This window comes from Python bivittatus, unplaced genomic scaffold (genome assembly GCF_059951505.1).
Source record: "Python bivittatus isolate LINGU-HERP-01145 unplaced genomic scaffold, Pbiv_v1 ctg000080_np1212, whole genome shotgun sequence".
NCBI classification, from domain to species: Eukaryota; Metazoa; Chordata; class Lepidosauria; order Squamata; family Pythonidae; genus Python; species Python bivittatus.
In genome coordinates this window covers 61071993-61084682 of record NW_028277035.1, presented here as the reverse complement: position 1 = coordinate 61084682, position 12690 = coordinate 61071993, and the positions used below count along the sequence as shown (strand labels likewise).

At 39.8% G+C, this 12690-nt stretch overlaps 1 protein-coding gene across 3 annotated transcripts in view; it reads right to left on the bottom strand.

The window, feature by feature from the left end:
• The window catches only part of NCKIPSD (NCK interacting protein with SH3 domain), a 98146-nt gene that overhangs the window by 25868 nt on the left and 59588 nt on the right, over positions 1–12690 (bottom strand). For all 3 annotated transcript variants that reach the window (XM_088134236.1, XM_088134237.1, XM_088134238.1), the window contains 2 exons: positions 11277–11875; positions 262–432 (listed from right to left, as the gene is read on the bottom strand). In XM_088134236.1, coding sequence (XP_087990362.1) covers positions 262–432; positions 11277–11875 — 770 coding nt within the window. The remainder of the gene's footprint in view (positions 1–261; positions 433–11276; positions 11876–12690) is intronic.

Genomic DNA, 12690 nt, shown 5'->3' with positions numbered 1-12690 from the left:
ATATCATCTAACTTGACTATGACATTAGGAATTTTACTATTATCTTAGCTAGAAGGTGAGTTCCAAGCCTTATGGTTCCATTTGAGAGTGTTCATCAGCTGGTTGGCAGCAAAAGAAATTGAGCTTCTCTTGGCTCCATGGGCCACTAATTTGTGGACTGCCCAGCCATGAATTAAGCTATCTTACCGTTGATTTTTCATTTGTAATAATCAGTGCTGAGCAAATAAACTTTATAAAGATTCTGCCAAAGCAAGGAATTACCAGAATCTGAAGCAGTTCCTCCAAATAACAGCAAATGACACTTTCATCTTCATAGAGGGCCCAACTGCGTTGCTGGGCATCATCCTTGTGCCGGGCCAGATCTGTAAATATCACCTTTAGTCTCTCTTCATCGTGGCAAATCTGCCCAGATGGCAAACCTGAACATAGATCCTGCAAGAATTAGAAATAACCACTTTAACAGGAAGTATTGCAAAAGCTCTAGCTTTCAAATAGTTTTCAAGTAGTTACTAATATCTGACATTATGTTGTATACTGCCAAGCAATATGGTGCATCATTTTTTTCTTTCTTTCTGGAAGCAAATCTCTCTTGAACAATAAGTAGACTTCTAGATTTACAGGTTTTCTGAAATATTGAGATGATTGTTGAAAAGGACAAAGCCTATTGACTGATAGCCTTATACGGAAATCCTAAATCCTCTTTGAAACATGTCCCATTGCTACTGTTGCTGGGAGAAACAGACATCTGAATTTCTACCCTTACAATAGATACCCTTAAAACTGTTACTTCAATCATCTATTTGATTATTAATAACACTTATCCTGTATACTAGGGAATGACTTGGGCTTATATATATAGGCTCCTTGTTCCAGTTTCTATGTCCATCTCCTTAAAACCAAGTAACATGCAGGCCTAAAAGTCTACCAACTCAAGGCTAAGTCAAGAACTAAATCAAATTTCAGTTTCCAATTAAATATTTTTATTAAAGACTTAAGCAAAACAAGGCTTGGAAATGCTCACGTGCTTCTAAAACCATTATAGACAAGGGTAATCTGTCAAAACTGGGAAAACAGACTGGTGGACTAGAAGGGCCAGGGTTCAGTCCAGCAGGGCACTGCATTTGTTCCTATGTTCTTAATCACCAGGAAAGCTTAATATACCTTTCAACAGCAGTTTGCCAGCTGCTTAAACAGAAAGGAAGATTTTAAAAAATAATTTGATTTCTATGGAAGTTATGTAACTTCCACAGAGAAAAATTCAAACTGATTATTTAATATCTGGCATATCCTGATCCTGGGTATTCCAGATGATTTCTTCATAAATTAAGCATAAGAGTAGGTCAGAGGGGGAGTCACATTACAATTAAGATCTGAATGAATTCTGAGTTCAGATACATGTTCTACCAAGTGTGAAGGAAATGCTGGGTTTGTCACAATATCTGACTCCACCTAAGCATATAATGCAATTATTAAGTTTCATGGAGTTTAAGTTTATCAAAGCCTATTAAATAGCAGCAAGGAGTGGGACTTTCAATGTTCAAAGTTAGTCCTGCTTTCAAGCCAAATGGACTGTGAAATTGTTTACAAGAAATTAAACAATTACAGGTAGTCCTCATTTAGCAACCACAATTGGGACTGGCAACTTGATTGTTAAGCGAAGTGGTCACTAAGTGAAACCGCGACTGTGCTTATGATCTTACTTCAGCTTTCCTTTGCTTTACAGACCTGCAAAGACTACACATGTGAGCGCTGGTCATAAAATTACTTTTTCATCATTGCCAAAACTGCAAATGGTCACTAAATGAGGCAGTCACTAAGCGAGGACTACCTGTACAAGCAAACTGAAGAAAATATGCAAGGTCTTCTAAGCCATGGTTTCACTTAGTGACTGCTTTGCTTAACAACCGAGTTGCTGGTTGCCATTGTGATCACTAAACAAGGACTACCTGTATTGCAATCAGTGTTCTGCTTTGGAGTTTCTTCAGATGAAAGCTATTACTGCATTAGAGAAGTAGTTACCTTATTTTGTGATTTGGCATATTTCACGTAGCAGCTATTGTCTTTTCTCCTTATATTTGCTTTTCAGTAAGTGTAATTAGTTGGGGGGATCATGTTTTGCATTCCAATTAATTTACCTTGCAAAAATACTTTGCATTTGCCTTCTGAGAATACTTATGATCAACTAAATCTTTTCTGGAATTATCTGCAGTTGCATGATATTTCAGGCAGAACCAACTCAAATGATGGAAATAAAGTTCAGATACAGTACCTGCTTTGCAAACATATTTTTTCTACTTACCTACCTTTTAAGCATCCCTTTCAGGTTTACAAAGAATCCAAATACTTTCTTTTTTAAAAAATCTGCAAATACGTTAATTGAGAACACAGGGGATCAGAACTGCATTTTGAATTGTAAAGGGCTACGGCAAATCCCCCTGGATTATTGTATGATGATGATAATGAGGATGATGATGATGATGATGATGACTACTGTATATATCTTGCCTTTCTGCAGGATACAACAATCAAAGTAGCTGATTTTTTTTTTTGCTTATCGTCATTCATACATATCACTGGAGGCTGAATGAGGCTAGTATCACTTACAGAACACCACAAGAAGCATCAATTAGTACTCTAAAAACAAAAATGCCTATTCTATTCAGAGCCCTGGGAAACAGAAGGCAAACAGGTTTAACAGTTAGTTAATTAAGTTATTACACATAAAAGCATATTCCTTGAAGATCTGTATATCCAGGGCAGTTAAAATATCAGCATAGCCTTTTGCATAGTAATTCCTGTAAGAAAAAAGGCCATTCAAAAACTTTAAAACTGATGGGGTTTTGCACCTGCCAGCTATGTTTGTAACATGATTAATCAAATGAATTTCACAACTGCAGAAGAATTGTGAACTCATTATTAATTTCTTGTGATTAGGACACCCTGGAATCTCTTTTTCCCCAGTTTGTGCAACTCTGCCCAGAGTCGCTTTGTGTGAGATGGGCGATGTATATTTATATAGCAAATGTGACAAATAAACAAACAAACAAACTCCTGTTTTCCCATAAAGCCTGAAATACTAGACTGGCCATTCTCGGCTCGCACAATGTGATAACACAGTCCCTAGAAATCTAACTAGAAAGAGGTGGAAGCATTTTGTGTTCTTTTAGATTTAAAGACAATAAGAATCCCCTCCTCCTATCACTTTTGTCACTCTAGTCATTTTCATATGCATTGTAAACAAAACACGGTTATCTCTATATTTCCTTCCCATCTCCTCTACAGTGGTACCTCGGGATATGAACTTAATCCGTTCCATGACTCTGGGCGTATCCCGAGTGGGTCGTAACCCGAAGGAAATTTCCCCATAGGGTTCAATGTAAATCCGGTTAATCCGTTCCACCCTCCGAATTTGGTCGCACCCCAAAGCAAATTTTCCCATAAGGTTCAATGTAATTACCGTTAATCCGTTCTGGCGTCCGCGGACCACGCGTCAGGGGCGGGAAAACGGCCGGGCGCGGCACGGCGCGAAAACGGCCGGGCGCGGCGCAGCGTGAAAATGGCTGGGCGCTGTGCGGCGCGGCGGAAAAATGGCCACGGACCACGTGTCAGGGGCGGAAAAATGGCCGCGGACCACATGTCAGGGCGGCAAAATGACCATACCCCGAGGCGGAGTTCGCACATCAAGGTAAATTTTTGCAGCCGGAGCTGGTCGTAACCCGAAAAGTTCGTTAGTAGAGGCGTTCATATCCCGAGGTACCACTGTATTTGCGAGAAAAGAGACATTATATTCCTGATGCTGAACTGGGAATAGAACTAGCATTCTCTTCTCTACGTAAAGAGAAGATACTGGTTTTGTTTCTTGATAACAAATAATATCTCCTGTTAGAATGAATCACGGCCTCATATATAAACTAAGATAATCCCTCTGCAAACTGATTTCTAAACAACAGGTCCTAGATCAGAACCTGCCAGAAGGTAACAGACAATGGGAAATATTTGTAATAGGAAGAGAAACTGCTGTACTCTTCCACTAGAATACAGCTGAATCTAGTTCTAGTATATCTATGCACTGTGTAACACCAGCAGCTTCCAGAGTTTCAGACAAGGGCCTTCGCTAATCCAACCTAAAGCTACTGGGGTCTGAACTCTGGCAGCAGAGAGATTCAGCTTCAGATCTACTCCCAGGTGCCGAAGCTGGGTGACTTTGGGCCAGTCGCTTTCTCCCTACCTCACAGGGTTGTTGTGGAGGAAAATGGGGGAGGAAGTGCTACGTGTGCCACCTTGAGCTCCTGATGCTAACAAACCCTGTGCTAATAAAAGAATATGATCTTTTAGCAGACAGAGCAACACATTCTTGCTGTTTTCCGTGAATGACTTGGAAATCAGTCACTCAAAGAATGAAGCCTGTACTCTAATAAAGAACAGGCGACAAGTTATGATTCTTAACGGCTTTGTCTACGATGGGCAGAGGATATCTCTGACTGACTCATGGTCCATCTGCTAGCCTTTCTGACTCTCTGTTTTGAGAGTCAGAATAATAAAGTAAAAGTGAGTTTGACTTCTGGTGGCTTCACGGAGGCATCCAGGTAACTTTCTTGGAAACAACATGGAAGTTACCACTTTCTGAGGTGTTTCCCAATCTAGCATACAGATCCAGGATTTCCCGGTAGTCTGCAATCCAAATATTAACAAGGTCCAAGCCTGCTTAGTTTTTAAGCATCAGTTAAGATTACAGTATTCTGATAGCAGCAATGAAAGGAGCCAACCCATTATCCTAAATTATATTGCTGCAATGAAGAAACTTTCGGATTCAATGCCACCAGTTTAGGGGTGCCTTGATGATGTTTTTTGCACAGAAGGGCAGTGAGTTCCATTTAATTCCAATCCTCAAATAATTGCTTGGCTCGTAATTCTTTTCTAAAAACCAGAATTTTCTGCCAATTGTTGCTCTATACTTCAAATAATGGATTTCAGAGTTCTAGTACAAAGCATAGGATGTCCTACAAGCCTGAAATCAGTCTATTTTTGATTTACTATAGATGTACTGTGGATTATTTAGAGAATAAAAATAAGATCTGTTATGAAAAAACCCTCCTGCTCACAGTCTTAATAATCATATCAGCTTGTTTCCTTTACACCCCCTTCCTCACTTGCTACTGATTCCAAGATTTAAATGAAGCCTGATTTATAAATAAAAACACCTGTCAGATACTTGGGCTTTGTCAAAACCTTGTTGATTTTTATGATCGACCTTTCACGGCTTGTTGAAAGAGACCTAAATGGAATTTTACACCACAAAGATTCAATCTGATAGCGTTTAAAGTATCCATATTCATTTTTTAAACCTAGGATGATGTTTTATTTATACATTCATCTACACAAACACTTATATATAGCTAAGGAATGATGGTCAGACATTAGTTTTTCACACTGCCTTGTAGCAATTTTTCAGCCAAAGCAGTTTACCATTTTAAATAACACCGATCCACTGACATATTTGCAACAGGAATTGAATTTATTTCTCTAACTCCATCAATTTATATGCATTAGGAAATATGAACAATAAGCTAACTACAGGATTGATTGTGAAGGACTGCTGGATGATTTCTGCTTCTCAATTTCTTTACATGTTTGGACTGAAAGGAATGAGTATTTGGGCACTGCCACCAAAAATGGTAACATGTGCCAATTTGCTTACAACCTCACTATCTCAAAAAGTTGCAATTTCATGTAAGATAAGTTTAGTGGAAGAGAGTGCTGCTTATGGTTTATCTTCATGGCCAATTCTTGAGGATTTGCTATGACAGATTTTCAAAGGAATTCTATGCCATATGAGATGCATTTGACTCAATCCCAAATCATCCTCCCAGAGTTTTTTAAAGATTTTCAGGGGCTCTCTTAATGGAAGATTTTTATATATTATTAGAGATTCCCTTGATTTTAACTTTATTTTTTTAACAGACTCCCCCAAGATCTGGAGGACCCCTATCATCTTGGCCTTCTGGAAGGCTCTTCCCCCAGGCATTGGGCCAGGATGAGAGTTGAGCCCGGCCCACCTATATTTGGGGTAGTACTCTTACGGTGCCTTGGTTGTATGCAATGGTTTTAATTTTCTTGAGTTTTGGTATTTTTGTCCATTGGTGTTGTAAGCCACTTAAGGTTAAGTTATATAAGAGGGGTGGTCATACAAATCTTTTACATTGATTAAAATATTTAATTTATATTCTGCTGCATTTGTAAGCAGACTCTCAGCGGCTTACAACATATGACAAAATAATAACAATCAAAAGTACAGAAACTTACAAAGATAAAAACTGATATCCTACAACAGCATTTGATATCAGCTCCCAAATGCCCTCCAGAAAAGCTCTGTTTTCATCAACTTCCAGTAGGAGACTAGAATTGGGGCCCAAGGCATTTCCTGCAGGAAGCAATTCCACAGAGTCTGCCCAAGGATAGAGAAATGATGCCTCCGAACTTCAGCTCCTGAACCTCCCCAAAATGGGGCACAAGCAACGTTCTTCCCATATTTTTCAGCCTTTCAAAACAGCCTGTGATATTTAATATGAGAACCTTCTATTGTGTTTGCAGATATTCCTCCAACTTTAAATTAAGCAAATATATACCACTTTTCAAACACTGGTAATATTCATAAAAATGAAGGAGTCAATTGTGAAACCACATAGAAGATTATGTAATTGGAATGTTTAATTTCTCACTATGAGTTAGTTTTCTTTGATCACATTTCTAGGGGAAAAATTGCAGTATCTTTCTGTGCTGTCTCTATATTGCTGGAATTCTCGGGGAAAAAGAATATATATGTCAGAGCAGGAAAAGCATGAAGGATGGCTTAAAGATGCACTGAAAATGCTTCACCTCCATATGAAGCCCAAGAGATTATAAAGCCATTATTCTTCAGGAGTACAGCAGAAAAGTACAATCTTACACATCCCTGCAAGTGATTTTAGGAATCTAACAAAGGATATTTGAAAAATATCAGTCAGCAGCAATGCTTAAAAATTAGGAAACTAGAATATTTTAAAAGAAACATGTTGGCCTTTTAAAATCAACCTTAAATCCTTTATTAATATGTACAAACCTTAAACGGTCATCAAACTTTCAACATCAGGACTAGTTCATGTATGGCTCTGAATATGATTATTTAGGGGGAATTAAGGAAGAAGGGGGGGGGGGGAAGCCACAGAGTTTTAAAAACATAGCAATCCTCCAACCTGTAAAACTACTTCATGAGCCAATTCAGGGCCTAGCCGCTCTCTCCCTCAATATTTTAGCACATTAGGAAAAACTAACTGAAGAGAATTTGGGTGTAATCACTTTGTTTCTTATCAAATGAAATAAAACCTAGAATCAAAACATCATAAGTAGGGGTGGTTGGTTTGCTAGTTTTGGGATGACCATTCTCATTCAAATCTATTTCCTTGTAATCCCCCATCCACCAGTTTTCCAAGACAAACCCACCCAGTTTAGCCTTCAACAATATCATTCTATTAGCAATGCTCTCTATTCTGCCTAACCACTGGCCATATTATGCCTTAGAGCAGGATTTCTCAACTTTAGCAACTTTAAGATGTCTGGACTTTGACTCCCAGAATTCCCCAGCCAGTTGGGGTCAGATCAAGCAGCTGGCAGCTCTTTACAGCTGCAGAGCCACCCACTATGGAGGATCCCAGGAATCAGAATTTGAAAGATCTGTTTTGGGATTCTTTGTAATAAGGAGCTGCCTAGAGAAAAGACTGAAATAATAACAACAGATAAAACAAAGATCTGTCCTGAGCACCTTTGGGTATGCCATTCTTCATTTGAAGGGCAAAACAATATGCTGGAAACAACCCGTCTTATCTTTCCCCCTGAAAACATGATTATTTAGGGAAAGCTCTCTCTTCTCGCCTTCAGTGCTAACAGATGGCATGCTTCTTCCACTGTGCAAAGCTGGCTGCATTCCTGCAGAAGCTGCTCTACATCTTTTTCTCAATCTCCTGCCTTGCTGCCCCAGAACATCAGGAGCACTCTAAACACAAGCATCCTTTTAGATTTCTTCAGGAAGGCACGGACAACTAGAGACACCTCAAACAAGAGGAATTGAGAGTGGGCAACGTGGGGTTTCTTTCTTTCTCCCTCTCTGCTGACAACCACATCACCAGGATGTATGATTGAAGCAAGAAAAGGGGTCTTCATCTCAAGCCTATAGCACAGCTTAACAATGCCAAGACAGACAGACAGACAGACAGACAGACACTTAATTCAATTTACTGAGTATCTCTCTAGGGTCATTTCTTTGAAAATTTAATGCAAGCAAGACAGAGCAATTACAGGATGTTTTTCTTTTTCCTCTGGAATTATAACTCGTTACTGAGCGGCAGACATGACATACAGAAGGACGTGGCAAACGCTTACAGAAAACAGCAGAGTCTGAGAGAACGAGACCCTCCTTGTCTTCCACCATTTTGCTATGCTACGATGCTTTCCTGATTTTCAAGCATTCCTGCCATCTTTAGGATTAGCAATTGAACTCTTTCCCAGATTAATTGGGCAATAATCAACCTTGGCTGATTGCAATCTTTTATCAATGACTTATAAGCACATACAACTTTTCTCCTTCCCTGACCTGCAAAGTATCTGCAGATAAGAGCAGTCCAGTTTAGCATTACAAATACCAACTGGGTATCAACAAGTGCAAATCCCAAATGCATATTGTTTTTGCTTCAAATGTGGTAGCCCTGAGCATAGATTAGCAATAACAATCACCCTTGCTCAGAGTGGCAACCTGTAACAGGTACCTCTTAACACGGTACTTGTTCAGCTCCAGGTCTGTTTGTTTTCCTTCCATGCAGGCAGCAATGCTCAGAAGTATTCTAACAGGAATATTTCATATGAACTGAATAGTGCCTGAACTGCAATAAGGAAAGCCTAGACTGTATGATCAGAACTTTCCATTCAGCCCAACACAGAACTCATAAATCTAAACACTCCGCAGAAGTAGAAAATTAAAGTCTTTCTGAAAACAGAGTATTTAATGCAACTTCTGCATAATTTATTCCACAGCTGAGACCCCTGTTCATAGCAGGTGAATTCCAAATTTTAAAGGATAGCAAAGTCTACTGAGCATAGGTCAAGGGTTGGCTCTGTCCTCCATGCCAGTCTGGAGAGCAAGCAAACTTTTCTGAGATGACGCAGGCAAGAGACATTGCAAGCAAAGGGACTGCTGGGATTGTACAGAGGAAGAAAGACCAAACTTAGAAAACAGGGAAGAGGAGGCAACAGGACTAACATGAAATTGGAGAGGTAAACTTGTCAAACTCCATTCAAACATTCAATAAATACTAGATTCCATAGGTACATCTCCATCCTGCTTCCAGATATATATTAGATGTGGTGAATGTGCACACAGAATCCTAACCATTGCATGCAGCTTTAAAAGGTACAATTTAAAAGGGTATTTATTCAGTGAGGGATGGATGAAGGCCTGGCATGTTTAGCTATGGGTTGATGGGTGGATGTCTGCTTACCTATCTGCCATATTTCTATATTAATATGAAAAGTGTGGAGGCAGAAGGACACAATGACACTCCCCGCATGGCTACCACCCCAGGTTTATAGTATTCCATGTGTTATTAGGCCTTCAGCTGCTTGTCATGATGTGGAACAACATTCTCCTTACATCAGCCACTTGAACCAAAATGTTACTGTAAAAAGCAATGAAGGAGATAAATAGAAGCCCGAAGCACATGGGAAAGTTGGCACGCTGGCATTTTGTTCCTAAGCAGTCTTGCCATACATCAGAGTGATTCTGAACTACCTTGGCTAGCTCCTCTCCATCCCTGCTCCATTTAGGGTTATGTGTGTACATTAGAGAAGTACAAGTTTCTACTTAAAAAAAAAATAATTCCACTACAGAATGTGTGTTAGGGTACCCTGGCAGACTACACACAACATTAGAGATTGGAATATATTTTGTCCCCCTTTATCTTTCTAATGCATGCACAGAACTACCAGGCAAATCATGAGCAATTTATCCTTCAAAAGAGCACACTGGGAATAAGTCTGTGGTAATGGATTTTAAAATTGATTTAGTAAAGTAGTGCTTTGACTTTTAATTTAAAGTAGGAGGACAGAATAAAGGGATACAAGTAATTAAAGAATATAATATGATTCTCGAACAAAGGGTGAGAGATTTAGTTCACAGCAGAGAAAAGCTTTAATCAATGATGATCTCTTATTTCACTTGGAAAAAAAGGCTTAGAAATGTTTTGGCTCCCATTCTGCCCAGGGGCAGACTTAACTTACCTGTAAGAAAAGAAGTATTCCAGGATGACTATCCACACATTGCATGAATTTGTAAAAAGAAAAAGAAAAAAAACCCCTCCTCTGGCCAATCTCAGAAGTTTGCTTTATTCAAAACTTGACTGAAGACCACTTTGGGGTCCCTTTCCATTAGTTTCCAGTTTGCAATCTAAAAATCAGAGGATCTTCATGACAGAGAACTGGCACCAATGGACCCTTTGTGACCATACAACACTGTTAAGCACAGCACTGGGAGGCTGTTCCATGTGGCTGGAGGCAGCATCTCAATGATGCAATTATGAGGGATACCTCATGGCATGGTAACTACTGTGCTGCTAGGGGTAATCTACAAAGAGCACGATATACAGCACATGATTAAATGTAATCTAGAGTAACATTTTTATTCCAATAGAAATGATACCCATAGCAAGTAAAACCACTTGACTTGATCAGATGGGACGCAAAGTGTTGGCTGAAAAAAGAAGCATTTCCATTTCTGATACAACATGTAGAGCTTCACAGAGATCACAGGCACCTTGTAACTCCTTACACTGAACTAACAGCCTCCACAGTGCCCTAAAACACTGGAGATCTTATTCTATTATCACTTCCTCCTCCTCTTCCTGCAAAATGCGTCTTCCGAAAAACAAAGAATCCATCAAGCGGAAAGGCATGGAAGATCTTTTTCAGCTCAGAGCTTTCTCTGGAATTACATATGTCACTCTTAAGGTCACCTGGACTTTCTCTCTGCTAGGCGGTGCCTCATTTCTTTCTTCGGGATAATCTTAATCATACAAAGAAAGCAGAAAACATCAGGAACCGCATTTGCTAAGTCTACAATGTCATCTTCCAATTTTTCCAAGCAGCACATTTGTTTATCTTTCCAAGTTGCAGAGCAATTCCCAAACCATCCGATTTAGTACAGTTTTAACATATATACATACCATGGAGGCAAAAAGAAACATGTCTCCTACCTTGCTTTCCACCAGAGAGATGAGAATCTGCTCCATGATGCTATTAAGGGCTGGAACAGAAGTCTGAATGTGGCCAATTACTACGCCTATAGCAACCCTGGAGAGCTCATAGCTGAGATTTGTGTTCCTGCGGATCAGCTCAATCAATTCAGCCCCTATCGTCTTTGGCACGGTGGTCACTGGGCCAGATGACTCCTGCTCCACCTCCTCTACATTGGCCGCCTTCTCATCTTCCAGGCAAAGAGAATCAAAGTTTTCTATCCCTGTAGATGTGGCTGGTGCGGCCTCCGTTGCTTGTAAGGACTTCTTGCCACCTGCATCTGACACCTCCATTTCGGCAGGAGGTTGTGGAGCAGCCCTTTTGGTCTGGGGGGATTTGCTTGCACTCCCATGTTTCCTTTGCACTACAGGACTAATATCTAAGCTGGATGATGCCATGGTGAGGGCACTTCTGCTAGGAACAGGGGGAGGAGTATTGTTGGGGCTGGATGTAGCAGTAGGGAGACCTGACTCTGTTGAACCCGTGTACAAGGTATCCAGTGAAGTTGTGCTTTCAGTAGAGGTGCTAGAAACTGACCCAGAGGTGATTCCAGTTGCATCTGAAAGGAAACAATTAACATGCCTTAGCAACAAAATCAAAAGAAAAGAGGGTGGTTAAAAAAAAACAAAACTGCAGCAGAGCCCATTAAGAATTTTACTGTGGATGCTTTCAGAGTAGTTTAACTACTTTTCTTGGTTCACTTATCTCAAAGCAAAATTGTATTAACTGTCTCTTGAGTATTCCTGATCGCTAATCTCTTTACAACAAGGGAGAAGTCTGTTCTACAGAGAGAGGTTTTCATGTTTTTATAAGAAAGTATTTTTATAGGAAAGTTTTTATGTTATAGGAGAGAAATGGATACTTTTAGGCAATATTTTTCATTTTATGCATACAGGTATTGTTTTTGAATAATACCTCTTTTATACATTAAAAGAGACAAAAGAGGACTATCGCTAAATAATACCTTGATTCTTTATGCAACTGTTTTCATGGAGCAAGGAAGAGAATAATACAGAGCCTGTCTGAAGGCAGGGTTCACATTTGGCTAAAAGCAGCTGACTACTCTTCCTCACCCACGTGGCCTTAAGACTTGAAACCCTCATGTCCCCTGACTGCTGCTGCTCAGATGCTGCTGCCCCATTATTCTTAGGTGACAGACACATGGTAGCTCCAGTTCTTCAGCACTAGGCAATCAAGTTCAGATGAGATTTTTTGTGAGCGTAACAGGAACATAAACTCATCCTGGCTTGTTGTATTGTTTTGATTACACAGCCCAGTTAGGCAGCCAATGCACTTTCAACAAGTTCTGCAGAAAAGTGAACTTTGGCTACAACAACGATTGCTGCAAAGACTAATAACAGAATACATCTGGGA